The sequence below is a fragment of the Anolis carolinensis genome, unplaced genomic scaffold (genome assembly GCF_035594765.1).
Source record: "Anolis carolinensis isolate JA03-04 unplaced genomic scaffold, rAnoCar3.1.pri scaffold_10, whole genome shotgun sequence".
Taxonomy (NCBI): domain Eukaryota; kingdom Metazoa; phylum Chordata; class Lepidosauria; order Squamata; family Dactyloidae; genus Anolis; species Anolis carolinensis.
In genome coordinates this window covers 5,617,280-5,640,128 of record NW_026943821.1, presented here as the reverse complement: position 1 = coordinate 5,640,128, position 22,849 = coordinate 5,617,280, and the positions used below count along the sequence as shown (strand labels likewise).

General features: G+C 39.3%; 1 protein-coding gene across 2 annotated transcripts in view; it reads right to left on the bottom strand.

The window, feature by feature from the left end:
• Window positions 1-11,860: 11,860 nt before the first annotated feature.
• gng8 (G protein subunit gamma 8) overlaps window positions 11,861-22,849 on the bottom strand; it is a 31,651-nt gene continuing 20,662 nt past the window's right edge. For both annotated transcript variants that reach the window (XM_016997747.2, XM_003228046.4), the window contains exons 2-3: window positions 16,221-16,328; window positions 11,861-14,795 (exon numbers count right to left, since the gene is read on the bottom strand). In XM_016997747.2, the coding sequence (XP_016853236.2) occupies window positions 14,667-14,795; window positions 16,221-16,304 (213 nt within the window). In that variant the 5' untranslated portion in view covers window positions 16,305-16,328 and the 3' untranslated portion in view covers window positions 11,861-14,666. The remainder of the gene's footprint in view (window positions 14,796-16,220; window positions 16,329-22,849) is intronic.

Sequence of the window (22,849 nt, the reverse complement as noted above, 5' to 3'; positions counted from 1 at the left end):
AATAGTCACTGTTAAATTTTGTTATGTTGAATGTTTTTTATATTGTGGAATGATATTTTAAATTGTAAGTCGCTCAGAGCACTCTGGTGGAGAGCAACTAATTAAGAAATAAAGTGAAGATCCACCTAAGCAAACGAACCCAAAGGGTGCTCACCGATTCGTCTTCTCCATCTTGGAAAGAAGTGCCATTATTAGCGTCAACTGTAGAATTTTGCCCCGTTTCCAGAAATTCAAAGGGTAGCAGACATGAATGTATGAAGGAACTAGCTGAGGTTATTTCAGAACCACTGGCAATCATCTTTGAGAGTTCTTGGAGAACAGGAGAAGTCCCGGAAGATTGGAGGAGGGCGAATGTAGTCCCGAAGGGAAAAAAGAACGACCCAAACAATTACCGTCCGGTCAGCCTCACGTCAATACCAGGCAAGATTCTGGAAAAGATCATTAAGGAAGTGGTCTGCGAACACTTAGAAACAAATGCGGTCATTGCTAATAGTCAACACGGATTTACCAAAAACAAGTCATGCCAGACTAATCTGATCTCTTTTTTCGATAGAGTTACGAGTTGGGTCGATACAGGGAATGCCGTGGATGTAGCGTACCTGGATTTCAGGAAGGCCTTCGACAAAGTCCCCCACGACCTTCTGGCAAACAAACTAGTAAAATGTGGGCTAGACAAAACTATGGTTAGATGGATCTGTAATTGGCTAAGCGAACAAACCCAAAGGGTGATTCTCACCAATGCGTCGTCTTCATCATGGAAAGAAGTCATAAGTGGAGTGCCATCCGCAAGGCTCCGTCCTGGGCCCGGTTCTGTTCAACATCTTTATTAACGACTTAGACGAAGGGTTAGAAGGCACGATCGTCAAGTTTGCAGACGACCCCAAACTGGGAGGGATAGCCAACACTCCAGAAGACAGGAGCAGAATTCAAAACGATCTTGACAGACTAGAGAGATGGGCCAAAACTAACAAAATGAAGTTCAACAGGGACAAATGCAAGATTCTTCACTTCGGCAGAAAAAATGCAAATCAAAGATACAGAATGGGGGACGCCTGCCTTGACAGCAGTGAGTGCGAAAAAGACCTTGGAGTCCTCGTGGACAACAAGTTAAACATGAGCCAACAATGTGATGCGGCTGCTAAAAAAGCCAATGGGATTCTGGCCTCATCAATAGGGGAATAGCGTCTAGATCCAGGGAAGTTATGCTCCCCTCTATTCTGCCTTGGTCAGACCACTTTACCTGGAATCACACTGGGTCCAATGTTGGGCACCACAGTTGAAGGGAGATGTTGACAAGCTGGAAAGCGTCCAGAGGAGGGCGACAAAAATGATTAAGGGTCTGGAGAACAAGCCCTATGAGGAGCGGCTTAAAGAACTGGGCATGTTTAGCCTGCATAAGAGAAGGCTGAGAAGACATGACAGCCATGTACAAATATGTGAGGGGAAGTCATAGGGAGGAGGGAGCAAGCTTGTTTTCTGCTGCCCTGCAGACTAGGACACGGAACAATGGCTTCAAACTACAGGAAAGGAAGGAGATTCCACCTGAACATCAGGAAGAACTTCCTCACTGTGAGAACTGTTCAGCAGTGGAACTCTCTGCCCTGGACTGTGGTGGAGGCTCCTTCTTTGGAGGCTTTTAAGCAGAGGCTGGATGGCCATCTCTCGGGGTGCTTTGAATGCAATTTCCTGCTTCTTGGCAGGGGGTTGGACTGGATGGCCTATGAAGTCTCTCCCAACTCTACTATTCTATGATTCTATGATTCTATGCGAAAATACAGATGTGAAAAATAGAACAGGCAGCTGGCAGGTTTGATCAATTGCATAGGAAGGGGACATATTGCACCCTCTCCTGGACAACTTGAAGAATGGACCCCAATTTTAGAATACAAGGCAGAGGGGCATTTTGCCATCATGCATGTTGTAACTTGTTGGCACCATGCATGTTGTTGGACCCGTAGCCATTCGGAAGGGGTTGAAATACCTCCCCCCTTCGCAAGATAACTTTGGAGATTCATGTCTCCTATTTTGGCACGGGATCTCAACAAGGCCTGGAAATTACCATCACTGTGCAAAGGTTCTTCACAGGTAATCGGTCGTGAATCCTTGCTCCCTCTTTAAGTCCGTTCCTGTCGGCCACAAGGGACAATAGTTTCCACAACTGGCAGAAGTTCTTTCTGTTTTCTTCTTATTTCCTTTATCATGGTGATGGATATTCTATAGTGTAGATGTACATAAAGATGTACTGTATATACCCGAGTATAATAAATAGAGTAAAATAATAAATGTATTAATAATAATAAAAATAGAGTAAAATAAATGTAAAAGTAACAACAATAACAGAGTAAAATAATGAATGTAATAATAAATAGAGTAAAATAATAAATGTATTAATAATAATAAAAATAGAGTAAAATAAATGTAAAAGAAACAACAATAATAGAGTAAAATAATAAATGTAATAATAAATAGAGTAAAATAATAAATGTATTAATAATAATAAAAATAGAATAAAATAAATGTAAAAGTAACAACAATAACAGAGTAAAATAATAAATAATAATAATTAATAGAGTAAAATAACAAATGTAACAATATCAATAATAATAGAGAAAAATATTAAATATACCATATATACTGTATATACTCGAATATAAGCCTAGTTTTTCAGCCCTTTGTTAGGACTAAAAAAAACCTCCTTGGCTTATACTCGGGTGAGGGTCCTGGTGGGCTTATATTCAGGTCGGCTTATACTCAAGTATATATGGTATATTTATTATTTTTCTCTATTATTATTGGTATTGTTACGTTTATTATTTTACTCTATTACCGTATATTGTGTACTAGTCTGCAGGGCAGCAGAAAACAAGCTCCCTCCCTCCTCCCTATGACTTCACGTATTTGTACATGGCTATCATGTCTCCTCTCAGCCTTCTCTTCTGCAGGCTAAACATGCCCAGTTCTTTAAGCCGCTCCTCATAGGGCTTGTTCTCCAGACCTGTGATCATTTTAGTTGCCCTCCTCTGGACGTTTTCCAGCTTGTCAACATCTCCCTTCAACTGTGGTGCCCAAAATTGGACGCAGTGTGATTCCAGGTGTGGTCTGACCAAGGCAGAATAGAAAGAGGGGGAGCAGGACTTCCCTGGATCTAGACGCTATTCCCCTATTGATGCAGGCCAGAATCCCATTGGCTTTTTTAGCTGCCGCATCACATTGTTGGCTCATGTTTAACTTGTTCCCCACGAGGACTCCAAGGTCTTTTTCGCACACACTGCTGTCAAGCCAGGCATCGTCCCCCATTCTGTATCTTTGATTTCCATTTTTTCTGCCGAAATGAAGTATCTTGCATTTGTCCCTGTTGAACTTCATTTTGTTAGTTTCGGCCCATCTCTCTAGTCTGTCAAGATCGTTTTGAATTCTGCTCCTGTCTTCTGGAGTGTTGGCTATCCCTCCTAGTTTGGTGTCGTCTGCAAACTTGATGATCGTGCCTTCTAACCCTTCGTCTAAGTCGTTAATCAAGATGTTGAACAGAACCGGGCCCAGGACGGAGCCCTGTGGATGGCACTCCACTTGTCACTTCTTCTTTTTTTTCATTTAATAATCCTCCTCTTTTATTTACATTCGCCCCTGTGCTCCCCTTCCCCAGAGCCATCTCTTCTTCTGTAGTCCCACCAAAAGTTCAATTCTTCATTTAGAGGTAAATTCCCATCTTCTTTTTCCAATAATTTTTCTAGAAATTTTCTCCAAATACTTTCAAAATCATTTCCCCCCCCCATAATCCCTTCTTTACTTTTAAATTTGATGTTAGCTTGTCATTCAGTGCCATTCGTCAAACTTCTTTATACCATTCATTAATTTGTATTTTCATTTCTCCTTTCCAATATTTTGCAATTAGTAATCTAGCTGCTGTTAATAGCATAGCTATTAAATTTTTTCCCTCTTATCTTTCTCATCCTCTTTTTTAATTAAAAGTTATATTTCCACTGGATTCCTTCTAATTTTTATATTCATAATATTTTCTATTTCCCTTATGACCAATTCCCAAAAACCCTTTACATGTTTACAATCCCACCACATATGCATGTAGGTTCCAATTTCCTGGCACCCTCGCCAGCATTTTTCATTATTATTCTTATTCATAATATTTAACCTTCTTGGTGTTAAATACCACTTCCAAATTAGTTTGTAATAATTTTCTTTTATTCTAATTGACATGTTTTTAAATTGTCTTGTTCACTTGTCACTTCTTTCCAAGATGAAGACAACGCATTGGTGAGCACCCTTTGGGTTCATTTGCTTAGCCAATTACAGATCCATCTAACCATAGTTTTGTCTAGCCCACATTTGACTAACTTGTTTGCCAGAAGGTCATGGGGGACTTTGTCGAAGGCCTTACTAAAATCCAGATACGCTACATCCACAGCGTTCCCTGCATCTACCCAGCTTGTCACTCTATCGAAAAAAGAGATCAGATTAGTCTGGCATGATCTGTTTTTGATAAATCTGTGTTGACTATTAGCAATGACCGGATTTGTTTCTAAGTGTTTGCAGACCACTTTCTTAATGATCTTTTCCAGAATCTTGCCTGGTATCGATGTGAGGCTGACCGGACGGTAATTCTTTGGGTTGTTGCGTGTCATAGGTTCTATATCATGGACCTAAATCTTGGTCAAGGATTCCTTGGACAAAGCATCAGGTGGGCAAATGCTAATTGAGATAAACTGCAGCTTAATTGCTTTGCCCTTTCAAAGGCATTTAGATTCCTGCTGAGCATTTTGTCTTAGTGGGGCATATTAATTATTCAACGCCTTTATAATCCCTTTCTGGAAGCCGTTTGTCGTTTTAATGCAAGATGCCGCCTTTCCTTCCTTGAACACTTGGGTAATAATAATAATAATAATAATAATAATAATAATAATAATAAGCAGTTCAATACATGGTAACGTTATGTAGTAATTTACTGTATTTGCGAATTTAGCACCAAAACATTGCAATGTATTGAAAGCATTGACTACAAAACACTGGCTACTCACAAATTGACTACAAATAAATGAATTTACAGTAACAACATTGTTGGAAATTAAATCCATCAAAAGTTCAGTCCTTGCTGCCTAGAGAAACAGCTGTAGATCCAAGCAGGAGGCAGACTGCGTTGGATAATCCAGAACGTTGGAGAAGCGAATGTTGGATAAGTGAGACTCTACTGTAATGTGGATTATTTATTTATTTATTTATTTGCTACATTTATATGCCGCCCTTCTCACCCCGAAGGGGACTCAGAGCGGCTTACAAATTAAATTTACATACAATATTATATTATTAGCATAGTACAATACTGGCAATAAATTACTATATTGTACTATATCAATATATGGCGATATTATTAGGAACATTACATGTAAAATATAATATATAATTAATATTATTATATTGTATTATTAGTATTATATCATATTACAATATAATATTATGAATATTATATGTATATACAATATCTTATAATTATTATATATTAAACTAGCTTTGCCCGGCCACGCGTTGCTGTGGCTTATGCTTTCAGAGTGTTGCTCTTTATTTACTGTCCTGATTTTAGAGATTATATTGTTCTGTATTATTATATCACAGTAATTATTACATATTATAGTTATAATCTTATATTATCTGCTTAGAACTGAATTATATGAGGCCCCTTCTTCACAGCTCTATAAAATGCACACTGAAGTGAATTATATGGCAGTGTGGAGTCCAGATAATCTAGTTCAAAGCAGATAATGTAAGATTATAAATGGGTTATATAGCTGTGTGGAAGGGCCTTGAGTCTACACTGCCATATAATCCAGTTCAAATCTGATAATCTGTATTTTATAGGCAGTGTGGAAGAGGCCTAAGTGAGACCTAACTCTGCCTGTCCCCTGGGCTGCGTGGGTTGCTAGGAGACCAAGTAGGCGGAGCTTAGCCTTCTCACTGGCAGCAATTGGATAAAAACAATTCTCCCTCTCCCTCTAATTAGGACTTTATTTTTCTTTTCTTTTTGTTGTATGAACGTAGAGGCATGGATGAGGGGTTGTGCTGCCAAGTTTGGTGTTTCTGGGATGTGTAGTTTTGTTGTTTTGTCCTAGGCCGAAATTTCATTACCCTTTTATATATATAGATTTTTTATATATATATAGAATAGCATGTTATGGGGGGAGGAGCCGTCAGCTGATGCAAAGAGACAAGATGGAACTTGATCATCAACTTGCTTTGATAATCTGGATTATATGGCAATGTAGAAGCGACCTGAGTTGGCACCTCCATTCAGCACAGCCTGCCCATTATTACCTGGAGTCTGTCCAATCTGCCTTATCCGTCTCTTAACATATTAGGAAAGGATCGGCTTATTATGGGAAGGGAAGCCAGTGCTTGTGGGATGGCTGCGGGGCCTGCAGTCCTTCTCCCTCGCAATGCTTAGACAGCTCTCCATGGCTCCGGACCCAAACACACGGCACAGGGTGGCAGAGATGTACAGTTCGACAACATGTTTTTTTTCTTCCTGGCAATATGGAGCTTCTGCAGTTTCCATTATGGTCTGATTGAAGGATTACATGCCACATCAATAGCCTTGCTTTGGAAAGGCACTTTGTTTCTATGCTCTACTGACCTCTTCTGGCTGAATTTGGGATTACATGACTGCACCACTTTCCCCCCATTTGTCTTTTTATTGGTCGCTTCTATTTTATAGTTTACTAGCTTGGGGACCCGGCGGTGCCTGGGTCATTTGAGAATGGTATTATTTGTCTTTCAATGTTATGTATTCTGTTTGGAGTGGGTGAACTACAATTCCGAGAATCGTGGCTCAATCCTCCCCAAACCCTGCCAGTATTCTAAGTTGGCCATTTTGGGCGTGTGTACCAGGTGTAGTGTATTATTTATTTATTTATTTATTTATTTACATTACTTTTACCCCGCCTTTCTCTCCGAGGAGACTCAAAGCGGCTTACAGTAAATGGATGGGGGTACAGTACAGTAGTATTCTCTGGATGGGGGTGAACTACTGCAATTTCCAGATTCCCGAGGCAATTGCCCCGAAATATCTATCAGTATCCACAGCAGGCAATATTCAGTCTGTGTGCCAAGTTTGGTCTAGATTCGTCATTGGCTGAATTCAGTGGTCTTTGGATGGAGGTGAACTACATCTCCCAAAATCAAGGCCCATTCCCACAAATACCTGCAGTATGTTCAGTAGGTCATGAGGCTTCTCTGTGTGAAGTGTGGTCCTAATGCATTGTCGGTGGGGTCAGTGTTTATCTGGCTGCAGGTGAACTATAACTCCCTTTTCCCAAACTTGTCCAATATGTTGTATTGGTTATGGGGGCTCAGTGTGCCAAGTGTGATGCTCATTCATTGCAGATGAACTATAAATCCCAGTACCTACTACTCCTTAACTTCCAGTCCAGTTCCCCTCCAAACCCACCAGTAGTCAACTCTGGGCATATTGGGTCTGCATGGCAAGTTTGGCCGAGAGCCATCATTGTTTTTGTTCATAGCATTCTGTGTGTAGGTGAACTACAACTCCTGTATATTCCCCGGTAGGAGTCACAGGGCTCTGACTTGATGCAGGGTGAACTACAACTTCCACCATGTGGAGTCAATCCCTAAATTCCTCCAGTAAGTTTAGTTGCAGCTCAGTTCTGCTCTTTGTTATGTAGAGAGATTGGAAAGGAAAGGGCAGTGGGCGGGGTCATGCAAATTCCACAGCAATGGAGAACCCTGGGATGCCTGCCTGTGGACACATATCCATAATCACAATTATCATCACCATCAATCACCAGCTGGTTAGTAGCCAGCTGCAATAAATCACTACTGACCGAGAGGTCATGAGTTCAAAACCAGCCCTGGTCGGATTGAGTGCCCGACCATTAAATAGCCTAGCTGGTTGTTTCCCTAAGTAACCCAAAAGACAGTTGCATCTGTCAAGTAGGAAAACGTAGGGACCGCTTTATGAGGGAAGGCTAATTTAACTAATTTATGTCACCATAAAAATGTCCAGCAGCGTGCATGCAGAAGAATGAGGAAGTCCTCCATCAAGGACTCGGTGTCACAGTGGATGATGCAGCAGCAGCGCCCCCTATAACCGGAATCAAGCATACCCTCATGAAGCCGGAAGCTGGAAAATGTTAAATTGCCTCTGTGTCTCTGTTCTGTATGTTGTATGTCTAATGGCATTGAATGTTTGCCATGTATATGTACATTGTGATCCACCCTGAGTCCCCTTCGGTGTAGGAAGGGCGTAATATAAATACTGTAAATAAAATAAGTAAATATATCACTCTTAAAGAGACTTTAAAATAAGGGAATATCATAAATGAAGTGAATGACTAATATGTTGTTGTATGTTGTTCAGTCTTGTCACTCAAAACACACACCTTTCACCCATCACAGGCTTCGTCTACACTGCCATATAATGCAGTTAAAAACTGCATTGTATGGTCAGTGTAGACTCACATAATGGCAGTTTGGCATAAATAGTTCCAATTAATCCTCTTCCATCCCACTTTTCAATCTGCGTTTAAAATGACCCGGTTTCTCTCTCCTCCTCTGTCCTCAGTTACATTGATTGATACAAACGGAGTTCAAAATGCAAAAGGAGGAAAAAGAGACGAGCTCCAGCAAAAACAAATGGCTAAAGTCTCATTTAGCTTTGGCCTTTATTTTTTATCTATGAATGCTTTTTGCTATCTTGACCGAACGCTGGATGCTATATTTCCAGAAATGAAACTGGACGACAGCTACGGGATGCGGACAATGAACGTCGAAACCCTTTGGGAAATGGAGTCAAGCTCATAAATCCAGAACTTTTAAAAGGAATTTTGGGCATGAGTGTGGCCAGAAGTTATGTCATTTCAAAGCATAGCAGCCCCAAAGGACCTGTTTACGGAGGCGAAAGAAAGAAAGAAAGAAAGAAAGAAAGAAAGAAAGAAAGAAAGAAAGAAAGAAAGAAAGAAAGAAAGAAAGAAAGAAGGAAGGCATCAAACCCCGTTTCTTCTATATTTTGAAATGGGGGAAAACACCAGAGTTCGAAAAACAATATTGCAGAAAATTAATTCCTAGAAATGAAATGTGACGATTTCCTAAATCTTGGGTCAGTCATGAATCAGAATTCAAGAAATCAGAAAATCTTGGGAGTTGCAGTTTCCCAAGATCCAAACCCTTCTCTGGGTGCATCTGCACTGGAGAATAAATGCAGTCGGGACTCATTTTAAATGCCATTATTATTATTATTATTATTATTATTATTATTATTATTATTATTATTATTATTATTATGTGGCACAGCTGGTTAGTAGCCAGCTGCAATAAATCACCACTGACCAAGAGGTCATGAATTTGAAGCCAGCCTGGGTCAGGGTAAGCTCCTGACCATTAATTGTTGACCAATGCAGCCGAAAGACAGTTGCATCTGTCAAGTAGGAATTAGGTACCGCTTATGCGGGGAGACTAATTTAACTACAGTAGAGTTCCGGTTATCCGACTTCAATTTATCTAATCTACCGTATTATCCAACGTGCTTGCCGGAGGGACAAGACTCTTCCCTTCGGCAAGCACAGGGCTTCCCTAAACTGGGCAAACAATTGGCTTGCTGGGAGGGATAATAGGGCTTCCCTATTATCCGAAGGTTCCGGTTATCCGACATTCCGCCTGCCCATTTATGTCAGATAACCTGAACTCTACTGTCATTTACAACGCCATAAAATCTCCAGCGGCATGCGGAAGAATGAGGAATGAGGAAGTATTCCATCAAGGACTCGGTATCACAAGTAGACAGTGAAGCAGTAGCTCCCCCTGTGGCTAGAATTGAGCATACCTTCATGAAGCCAGAAGCTGGAACGTTAAATTGCCTCTGTGTCTGTCTATATGTGTTTGTCTGTATATGTCGTGTGTCTAATGGGTGCCATGCCAACAGATCTCAGCCAGCATTAGACATTGACAAAACTACGATCTGCCAACTGCAAAAGGCCACCCTGCTGGGATCTGCACGCATCATCCGAAAATACATCACAGAGTCCTAGACACTTGGGAAGTGTTTGACTTGTGATTTTGTGATACGAAATCCAGCATGTCTATCTTGTTTGCTGTTAAAAACTCCCACAAATTATAATACAAATCAGGATTCTACAACTCTATATTAGAGTACTTCTCATCAAAAAAAATAGCTTTCAAAATATCATCAACAATGGTACAGTTTCCATGTCATAATCTTAACACAGTATACTATTGAAGGACATAAAGAGACAACCAAGTCCATATTGTTCCTGGAGTTGCGTGGAATCTTAGGCCATTGTCAGTTGAAGTAAAGATTTTCAGTCTCCAAAATAATAGTTTTTATGTTCAAAGGAATTCTTCATTTTTTGCAATGCCAAGAAATGGTACACGTTCAAAGGAATTCTTCGTTTGAATTGCAATGCCAAGAAATGATACACACACAACAAGGTCTCCCGGGTTGTTCCCCTTGTTTCGTTATCACTTCCTCGGGTGTTGTGTTTTAATCAAGTTGTACTCAGTATGCTAAATAAAGGAGTAAAAATAACATACACAATAGATATATGAAACTCCCATATTAACATTGCTAAGGAAAGGTTTTTTTTAAAAAAGGAATACAGTAAAAAAAAAACACTTCTCTACTCACATTCTTATCAGTAACACTGGCTCTGTTTGAAGTGGAGTTCTATAACGAGCAAATGAAAGATTTCCAGGATGCCTCTTAAGTAAGGTACATATTACAGAAAACAGGTGTATTCGATTCTATCATTTAGCCCCTGAGGAAATAGTGTTTGTAGTTTAAAAATCCAAAACTACAAACAGAGCCAAGCTATTTTTTTGATGAGAAGTACTCTAATATAGAGTTGTAGAATTCTGATTTGTATTATAATTTATGGGAGTTTTTAAGTGTATATATACACATACATTTTGTTCTGCATTATTATAGATATTGTGCATTATTCACTATCTTGTTTGCTGTGTCATAATGAAATAATAATATTATGACTTTTGGCAAACCCTAAAAGCTGGGCCTAATGTCACAAAAAAGGATCTTTCCCATATTTTATGGCCTTTGGGCTGCAATTCCCAGGAGCCTTGCTTGGGAATTATGGGAACTAGGAGAAGTTTCTCTGAGCTCTGCCGGTTTGTAAACCAAAGCGGCAGAAGAGGACATTTTCCCCTTTTAGCGAATGGCTTCCATCTGCTTGGATGATTCATGCACATTCTTTCCCAACTTGCTCACCATCCTGCAAATATTAATGATTTTCTTCCCCTTGTTACCGGCTGACCTCCTGCCCCTCTTGATGCTGCCGAGGAGGAGAGAGCGTTTCTGAGGAATTGGCTGCCGGTTTCGTCTAGACTCCATCTCCAAAGTGCATTGCAAAATGTACAGCATATAATATTTCCCAAGCTGTGGTCCAATTCACCTCTTCATGATATCTCTTCCATCTGAAGAATGATGTGTTGCTTGACATCGGAGGATGCAGGACCAAAGAGAGACCTTAAATTTGGATTCGGAGACATCCGCTGGCATCATTTCTCTCGCAAAATTAATCTTGGATTTCAGGGTGACGTGAACCAGACAGAAGAGCGTGGGAGAGCCAGGCTGGGACACTTTTCCTCACTTTGGAAACTTTTTGGAAAGTTTTCGGAAACTTTTCATAAAGTTTTAAGAAATCTTTCAGGAACTTTATGGAAACTTTTTGGATACTTTTTGGAAACTTTTCAGAAAGTTTTTTTTAGAACCTTTTCAGAAAGTTTTAAGAAACTTTTCAGGAACTTTATTGAAACTTTTCGGATACTTTTTGGAAACTTTTTGGAAACATTTTGGAAATAATAATAATAATAATAATAATAAACTTTATTTATACCCCGCCACCATCTCCCCAACGGGGACTCAGGGCGGCTTACATGGGGCCATGCCCAGAACAATACAATATAACAGAATATAAATACAACAACAAATCAAAACACATTGAACAATACAATAAATGATAATATACACTCCATATGCAGTTTTTTAAGAAACTTTTCAGAAAGTTTTTTAGAAACTTTTCAGAAAGTTTTAAGAAACTTTTCAGGAACTTTATGGAAACTTTTTGTATACTTTTTGAAAACCTTTGGAAACATTTTGGAAACATTTCAGAAAGTTTTTTTTAGAAACTGCAGAAAGTGTTCAGGAAGCTTTTGGAAAAATTTTGGTAACTTTTTGAAAACATTTTGGAAACTTTTCAAAAAAAGCTTTGAGAAACCTTGCAGAAAGTTTTCAGGAACTTTTTGGAAAGTTTTCAGAAAGTTTTTGGAAACTTTTATAGCCCCAAAATATTGCAGCCAAGCAACTGAGGTAAAACTAACAATAACAAACAAAACTGGCTACCATTTTTGGGCAAAACCCCCAAAGTCTGGCTACAACGGTGTTATGTATCTACTTTATAGAATTAACACAGTTTGACACCACTCTTAGACTGTTTTTGCTCGATGCTATGGGATCCTTAGAGTTGCCATTTGACAAGGGGACCATTTGACAGGGGATAAAGATCTTGTAACACTACAACTCCCATTATTCCATAGGATGAAGCCATCGCAATGCAAGTGGTTTCAAACTCCTGTTTGTGTCTCTCTCAAAGATGATGATTTCGGTTAAAGACCCAGACGGAGCCAGCAATTAAATTACTGGTTTGATGATCAAGGAAAAAAATGTCAAATTAGCATCTGGTTAATTGGATCTTGCAGAACAAATCATAGGCTAATTTCAGCAGGCTGTTATTTGCTCGTTGTTGGGAAAGAGAAATATAATCCGATCCTCTCCGGAGTCACAAAGAGGTGAATGCAAAGCAGGGGTGGGATTAGTTAAGCGATGCTCAGAGTTGGTTTTACTTGTTGCTTTTCCCTGAAATATAGCCTTCCGCACCTGAGATTTGTTGGCGGTCTCCCATTCAAGGACTAACCAGGGCTGACCCAGTTTAGCACCCGAGTTCACATCAAATCCTTTAAAATGAATATATATATATTCATTTTAAAGGATTTGTATATATATATACTAGCTGTGCCCGGCCACGCGTTGCTGTGGCGAAGTATGGTGGTATGGGAAATAAAGTACTGAGGAATTGGTGGTAGTTAAGGTAAAGGTTTTCCCCTGACATTAAGTCCAGTCGTGTCTGACTCTTGGGGTTGGTGCTCATCTTGAGTCTACACTGCCATATAATCCAGTTGAAATCAGATAATCTGTATTTTATAGGCAGTGTGGAACAGGCCTAATTGAAGTGGCCCTGGGCTGAGTGGGTTGCTAGGAGACCAAGTGGGTGGAGCTTAGCCTTCTAACTGACAGCAGACCAAATTGGTGGAGCTTAGCCTTCTAACTGGCAGCAATTGGATAAAAACAATTATTCCTCTCCCTCTAATTAGGACTTTATTTTTCTTTTCTTTTTGTTGTATGAACGTAGAGGCATGGATGAGGGGTTGTGCTGCCAAGTTTAGTGTTTCTGGGATGTGTAGTTTTGTTGTTTTGTCCTAGGCCAAAATTTCATTACCCTTTTATATATATAGACTAGCTGTGCCCTGCCACGCGTTGCTGTGGCCCATTGGAATTGCACTGAATAGCTCCGGTTTTTGGGGTTTTTTTAGGCCCTGTGGAGGTCCGTGACATGATATTTTGTGGTTTCAACCTCGAGGCGTGGATGATGGATTGTGTTGTGAAATTTCGAGGTTGGGGGGTGTTTAGTTTTGTTGTTTTGCTCGGTGCCAGGATTCCATCACACACACACACATATATATATATATATATATATATATATATATATATATATATATTAGCTGTGTCCGGCCACGCGTTGCTGTGGCGAAGTATGGTGGTATGGGAAATAAAGTATTGAGGAATTGGTGGTAGTTAAGGTAAAGGGTAAAGGTGTAGAGTCCAGATAATCCAGTTAAAGCAGATAATATAAGATTATAAATGGGTTATTTAGCTGTGTGGAAGGGCCTTGAGTCTACACTGCCATCTAATCCAGTTAAAATCTGATAATTTGTATTTTATAGGCAGTGTGGAAGAGGCCTAAGTGAGGCCTAACTCTGTCTGTCCCCTGGGTGAGTGGGTTGCTAGGAGACCAAGTGGGCAGAGCTTAGCCTTTTAACTGGCAACAATTGGATAAAAACAATTATTCCTCTCCCTCTAATTAGGACTTTATTTTTCTTTTCTTTTTGTTGTATCAACCTAGAGGAGTGGATGATGGGTTGTGTTGTCAATTTTCAAGGTTGTGAGGTGTTTAGTTTTGTTGTTTTGGCGGTCGCCAGGATTCCATCCCTCTTTTATATATATAGATGGGCCAAGTCTGGTAACTTATTTATTTCGACATCTGAGATTGTATGTTCTGTACAATAATTGTGCATCTTCTAGTTTTCATAAATGGATGGGAATCGCAAGACGGACAAGATGAGAGAAAGGATATGCACACCCTTGCAGGCTAAAATGCCCTAAAATACTAATATAGATCTTGCATAACAACAGACAGGGCTTGCAAAGAATACACAAACAAACAAACATGCATACATACATATACTCCCCCCCCCCCTATTTCATTCCAGGGGTTCTTCTCCACTTTATGCTTCATCCAAGGACAGATTTTGGAAGCCTTCCTCCCTGATATTTGGGCTCACAACACGATACAAAAGAGCCGCTTCTCCCGAAACGGGTTCTCCGAAGACGGGACGGGGGTCACCAGGGGGTCTTCCTTGCTGTGGGTTTCGCAATATGCCAAGAGATCAGCCGCTGCCTTGGACACCTGGCGGAGAAGAAGAAAGTGGTCTCCAAAGAATCAGCACCAAAGCTGGACTACTGCACTGTGATACTTGTGGGGCGGCCCTTGGCGACTGTTTGCTCGCCTTGCCCTTTGACAAGTGTGGCTATTATGCTCAAGCATCTCATTTCTCTCCAAATCATTCTCCAGGTTGCATAGTTTACTTAGATAAAATTATTGAAATCCTGGCTTTTAACAGGCTAGCAAATAAATGAATTTTTGGGGGAAGATGCTACCCATATTCTCAACCAACCATAATATCTTTCAATTCTACTCTTGATAGTTCAGTGCTTTGCATCCCTACTCAAAAGTTATTTCCAGTGTGTTGAATAAGGCTACTTCTAAGTAAGTGTGCAATCTTATAGAGGTGTGCTCAAAAATAAGTCCCATTGGTTTCAGTAGGACTAATCCCCAGATAAATGTGCTTGGTAAAACTGAGAATTATATATTTGTCTAGACGACAACTCCCAGCAGCTAGGTTACTTAGGACTGCAGGAAGTTGCAACTCAACATATAGAAAGCTGCAAAATTTCCATCACTGATCTAAAAGACTGATGCCCAATTTATCATTTACATTTATCTCAATAATACCATTTTACATATATATATATATATATGTAAAATGGTATTATCGAGATAAATGTAAATGATAAATTGGGCATCAGTCTTTCGTGTCAAAAGCATTGGTACAGCAAATACATTTCAAATTATATATATATATATATATATATATATATATATATATATATATACACACACACACACACACACACACACACACACACACACACACATACATACACACACACTAGCTGTGCCCGGCCACGCGTTGCTGTGGCGAAGTCTGGTGGTATGGGAAATAAAGTATTGAGGAATTGGTGGTAGTTAAGGTCAAGGGTAAAGGTTTTACCTTACATTAAGTCCATTATAAATGGGTAATATAGCTGTGTGGAAGGGCCTTGAGTCTACACTGCCATCTAATCCAGTTAAAATCAGATAATCTATATTTTATAGGCAGTGTGGAAGAGGCCTAAGTGAGACCTAAGTCTGCCTGTCCCCTGGGCTGAGTGGGTTGCTAGGAGACCAAGTGGGCGGAGCTTAGCCTTCTAACTGGCAGCAATTGGATAAAAACAATTATTCCTCTCCCTCTAATTAGGACTTTATTTTTCTTTTCTTTTTGTTGTATGAACGTAGAGGCATGGATGAGGGGTTGTGCTGCCAAGTTTAGTGTTTCTGGGATGTGTAGTTTTGTTGTTTCGTCCTAGGCCGAAATTTCATTATCCTTTTATATATATATATAGATATATATCTGCAAAATATTGCAGAATTTTCCAAATATTGTTCCATTACATCATTAACAAAAATGTTTATACTTTTGAAAATTACCTGTGAGTTGTTTGGAAGGCTTACCTTCATGCGATCGATGTTCACTTCTAACTTGAGCTGCTCCACCGTCTTACGGGCTTCGGCGATCTTGGCCATGTTGTTGGACATTATGGTCGGTCAACCTTGGCTTTGCTGTCGATGGAATGGCAGAGAGACAAGAAAGCAATGAACATATCCATATTTATATCCATACTAGCTTGGGTGCCCAGCGTTTCCCAGTCAATTTTAATTATACAAAATGGTTGTTGGTGAACTCCATGCCAGGTTAACCCCCTGAAACTCCATGAGTACCTAAACTTTGTTATGTTGGGCAAGTTTGCTCTAGATGAATCATTGGTAGGGTTCAGTGTTCTCTCTTGCTGTAGGGTGAACTACAACTCCCACTATGGTGAGTCAGTCCCCTCAAACCACTCCAGTAGGTTGAATTAGTCGTGGGGGTTTTGTGTGCCAAGTTTGGTCCAAGTCCATCATCAGTGGAGGTTACAGTTTCTCTGGTTGTGGGTGAACTACAGCTCCCAGAATGGAAGGTCAGTTCTCCCCAAACCTCATGCTATGCTAATTTTAAATATAAACAGTAGAGTCTCACTTATCCAAGCAAAACGAGCCAGCATAAGCTTGGATAAGCGAATATCTTGGATAATAAGGAGGGATTAAGAAGAAGCCTATTAAACATCAAATTAGGTTATGATTTTACAAATCAAGCACCAAAACATCATGTTAGACAACACATTTGACAGAAAAAGTAGTTCAATACGCAGTAATGCTACGTAGTAATTACTGTATTTACGAATTTAGCACCAAAATATCACGATGTATTGAAAACATTGACTACAAAAATGCGTTGGATAATCCAGAACGTTGGATAAGCGAATGTTGGATAAGTGAGACTCTACTGTACTGTATTTACGAATTTAGCACCAAAATATCATGATATATTGAAAACACTCACTACAAAAATGCATTGGATAATCCAGAATGTTGGATAAGCTAATGTTGGATAAGTGAGACTCTACTGTACTGTATTTATGAATTTAGCACCAAAATATCATGATATATTGAAAATACTGACTACAAAAATGCATTGGATAATCCAGAACGTTGGATAAGCAAATGTTGGATAAGTGAGATTCTACTGTACTGTATTTACGAATTTAGCAGCAAAATATCGTGATATATTGAAAAGATTGACTACAAAAATGGCTTGGATAATCCAGAACGTTGGATAAGCGAATGTTGGATAAGTGAGACTCTACTGTACTGTATTTACGAATTTAGCACCAAAATATCACGATATATTGAAAACATTGACTACAAAAATGGCTTGGATAATCCAGAACGTTGGATAAGCGAATGTTGGATAAGTGAGATTCTACTGTACTGTATTTACGAATTTAGCACCAAAATATCACGATATATTGAAAACATTGACTACAAAAATGGCTTGGATAATCCAGAAACTCGGATAAGCAAGGCTTGGATAAGTGAGACTCTACTGTATATAGATGAATTTCTGTAAACTGGGCCAGGTTAAAACTTAGCTTTTTTATTAAATCCTTTGGGGCATAATATACTCCTAAGAATGGCCCTATGTTAATTGATGAGTTGTCGGTTTTTCATTGGGAATCATTGAAGTTGTTTACAATCATGAGATCCTTGAGGCCGGGATGCCACGTATATTACTCAATAATACATTATGAAGAAGAAGAAATGAGAATAAACCCCAGAAGAAGCACGCAAGGGCAAGATGGGGTGGCCATAAAGGGAAACCGTACGGCACGGCACAAACGGCACAGCGGCGGGAAGCCGTGACACTGTGCCACGGTCCAAGAGGAAAAGAGAGCGGTGGGAGGCAAACGCGGCTAATGATCCCGTTGCTTTCCTCTTCCTTTCTGGCTCTTGGCCAGAGGTTCAAAGCCCGGGCTAATTGCAGAGCCACCCCCTGCGAGGCCAAAGGAAAGGTTACGGCAAAGGATGAAAGCCGACCGAGCAGCAAAAGGCTCCCGTGGGGGGTCTTTGGTGATGTTCAGCAAGCTGGCTGCAAGGATTATCATTAGGACCGATATTACATGCCACAGTGCCTCTGAGCATGTGCAGAGTCATTTTTTCTGCCCACAAGGATCTCCACAATCAGTGATGGGCAAAGAGGATAAAAGCCTATAGAGCAGCAAGAGGGTCTTAGGCAGGGTTGCTTTGTTGCACGCCGCAACCCTATCTATGGCCTCTGAGCATGTGCAAAGTCTTTTTTCTACTGCAATTAAGAGCAATAAGGCTCCATTGGGTGTCTTATTGGTGGGGAAAGCCAAGCCAACTAATAGAAAGACTCTCATTTCATGCCACAGTCCTATCTATGGTTCCAGGAGCCTCCGATGGCCTAGGGCAGGGGTCCCCAAACTAAGGCCTGGGGGCCGGATGCAGCCCTCCGAGGTCATTTACCTGGCCCCCGCCCTCAGTTTTATAATAGAATATATTGTACTACAGTAGAGTCTCACTTATCCAACATAAACGGGCCAGCAGAATGTTGGATAAGTGAATATGTTGGATAATAAGGAGAGATTAAGAAAAAGTCTATTAAACATCAAAATAGGTTATGATTTTACAAATTAAGCACCAAAACATCATGTTATACAACAAATTTGTCAGAAAAAGTAGTTCATTACACATTAATGCTATGTAGTAATTACTGTATTTACGAATTTAGCATCAAAATATCATGATATATTGAAAACATTGACTACAAAAATGCGTTGGATAATCCAGAACGTTGGATAAGCGAGTGTTGGATAAGTGAGACTCTACTGTATATACATATAATATTGATAATAATATTATAATGTAATACAATATAACACTAATAATAATACCATATAATAATATTAATTATATATTCTATATTACATATAATATTACTAATAATAATACAGTATAGTGGTATAGTTCAACATAGTAATATATAATGCTAATATTGTGCTATGCTAATAATATAATATATTGTATGTACATATAATTTGTAAGCCACTCTGAGTCCCCTTTGGGGTGAGAAGGGTGTGATACAAATGTAGTAAATAAATGCAGTAAATAATAAATAAATGAATGAATAAATAAATAAATTTTAGACTTAGGCTCGCCCAAAGTCTGAAATGACTTGAAGGCACACAACAACAACAACAACAACAACAACAACAACAACAACAACAACAACAACCCTAATTAACTTGACTATCTTATTGGCCAGAAGCAGGACCACACTTCCCATTGAAATCCTGATAAATGTATGTTGGTTAAAATTGTTTTTATTTTTAAATATTGTATTGTTCTTTCATTGTTCTTGTTGTTGTTGTTGTTTTTGCACTACAAATAAGACATATCCAGTGTGCATCGGAATTTGTTTATTTTTTTTCCAATGATAATCCGGCCCCTCAACAGTCTGAAGGATTGTGGACCGGCCCTTGGTTAAAAAAGTTTGAGGACCCCTGGCCTAGGGGATAAAAGCCTTGTGACTCGAAGGTTGGGTTGCTGACCTGAAGGCTGTCAGGTTCGAATCCCACCCAGGGAGAGCGCGGATGAGCTCCCTCTCTCAGCTCCAGCTCCATGCGGGGCCATGAGAGAAGCCTCCCACAAGGATGGTAAAACATCAAAACATCCAGGCATCCCCTGGGCAACGTCCTTGCAGACGGCCAATTCTCTCACTCCAGAAGTAACTCTGGTTGCTCCTGACACGAAAAAAAATTCTATGGTTCCTCCATGCCTCTGAGCATGTGCAGAGTCATTTTCCCACCACAATCAAGGATCATGTGGGCAATAAGACTCCTTTGGGTGTCTTTGGTGGGGGGAAGAGAAGCCAAGAAAAAGAAAGCACTCGCATTTCATGCCACAATCCTATCTATGGTTCTTCCATGCCTCTGAGCATGTGCAGAGTCATTTTTCCACAATCAAGGATTATGTGGGCAATAAGACTCCTTTGGGTGTCTTTGGTGGGGAAAACCAAGCCAATTAAAAGAAAGGACTCTCATTTCATACTATCTATGGTTCTTCCATGCCTCTGAGCATGTGCAGAGTCATTTTTCCACAATCAATATTTATTTATTTGTTTGTTTACTACATTTATATCCCGCTCTTCTCACCCGGAAGGGGACTCAGAGCGGCTTACAAATCAAATGAACATACATTATATTATTAGCATAGCACAATATAAAGCATGAAATTACTACAGTAGAGTCTCACTTATCCAACATAAACGGGACGGCAGAATGTTGGATAAGCGAATATGTTGGATAATAAGGAGATATTAAGAAAAAGCCTATTAAACATCAAAATAGGTTATGATTTTACAAATTAAGCACCAAAACATCATGTTTAACAACAAATTTGACAGAAAAAGTAGTTCAATACGCAGTAATGTTATGTAGTAATTACTGTATTTACGAATTTAGCACCAAAATACCATGATATATTGAAAACATTGACTACAAACATGGGTTGGATAATCCAGAACGTTGGATAAGTGAGTGTTGGATAAGTGAGACTCTACTGTATATTGTACTATATGGTAGTATTATTAGTAATATTACATTTAATATATAATATATAATTAATATTTTTATATTGTATTATCAGTAGTATAATATTGTAAAAAAGGTAAAGGTAAAGGTTTTCCCCTGACGTTAAGTCCAGTCATGTCTGACTCTGGGAGTTGGTGCTCATCTCCATTTCTAAGCCGAAGAGCCGGCGTTGTCCGTAGACACCTCCAAGGTCATGTGGCCACTGGCATGACTGCATGGAGCGCCGTTACCTTCCCGCCGGAGCGGTACCTATTGATCTACTCACATTTGCATGTTTTCTAACTGCTAGGTTGGCAGGAGCTGGGGCTAATAGCGGGCGCTGCATCTAGAGGTTCCTAAAGAGAACTATATTAATCACATATGTGTATAATCGAATCTGCGAAAACCACACCTGCAAAGGACAGGTGGCACAAAGAGATGTTTGGAAGATGGAGTTGTTGCTTCTCCCATTGAATCCCTATGGAGAAAGCAACTTGCCAGCTGTGCTCAAGCCTTTCCAGCTGCTCCTTCGTGTCAAAACAATCCTCTTATCTCCAAGCTGGTAAATATTAGAAAGGATGGTAGAGGGATGGGTGTATATTATTATTATTATTATTATTATTATTATTATTATTATTATTATTATTATGCCCTGCTTTCCTCTCTTAAACAAGACTCATTATTATTAACGGCGCTTCATTCAGTCATGCCGGCCAAATGACCTTGGAGGTGTCTATGGACAACGCCGGCTTAGCATATTAAAATGTTTTTCATATATATATATATATACACACATACACATACACACACACACACACACACACAAAACAATCCCTCCTCTTATCTCCAAGCTGGTAAATATCAGAAAGGATGGTAGATGGATGGGTGTATATTATTATTATTATTATTATTATTATTATTATTATTATTATTATTATTATTATGCCCTGCGTTCCTCTCTTAAACAAGACTCAAAGCGGCTCACACCATTAGAAAAAGAACACTGCGCTGGATCAGCCAGCAAGGAATGATGATGATAATAATAATAATAATAATAATAATAATAATAATAATAATAATAATTTTATGCATAACATATTAAAATGTTTTTCTAATAATATATATAAATATACAAAACAATCCCTCCTGTCATCTCCAAGCTGGTAAATATCAGAAAGGATGGTAAATGGATGGGTGTATATTATTATTATTATTATTATTATTATTATTATTATTATTATTATGCCCTGCTTTCCTCTTAAACAAGACTCAAAGCTTCTCACACCATTAAAAAAAGAACACTGCGTTGGATCAGCCGGCAAGGAATAATAATGATGATGATAATAATAATAATCATAATAATAATTTTATGCATAGCATATTAAAATGTGATATATATATATATACACACACACACACACACACACACACACACACACACACATACAAAACAATCCCTCCTCTTATCTCCAAGCCGGTAAATATCAGAAAGGATGGTAGATGGATGGGTATATATTATCATCTATCTGTCTATGTAGCTATCATCTATCTATATTTATCTCATCTCTGTATCTATCTATCATCTATCTATGCATCTATCAAGTATGTATGTATGTATGTAATACATCTCTCTGTCATTTATGTATCTATCATCTATGAATTTATCATCTATGTATGTATGTATGTATGTATGTATCTGGAGCTCCTGGTGGCACAGCAGATTAAACCACTGACCTGCTGAACTTGCGGAATGAAAGGTTGCATGTTCGAATCTAGGGAGCAGAGCGAGCACCCGCTGTTAGCCCCAGCTTCTGCCAACCTAGCAGCTTGAAAACATGCTAATGTGAGTAGATCAAAAGTGACCGCTCCGGCAGGAAGGTAACGGCGCGCCATGCAGTCACGCCGGCCACATGACCTTAGAGGTGTCTACGGACAACGCCGGCTCTTTGGCTTAGAAATGGAAATGAGCACCAACTCCCAGGGTTGGACACGACTGGACTCCTTTACCTCTATCTATCTATCTATCTATCTATCTATCTATCTATCTATCTATCTATCTATCTATCTATCTATCTATCTATCTATCTATCTATCTATCTATCTATCTATCACATC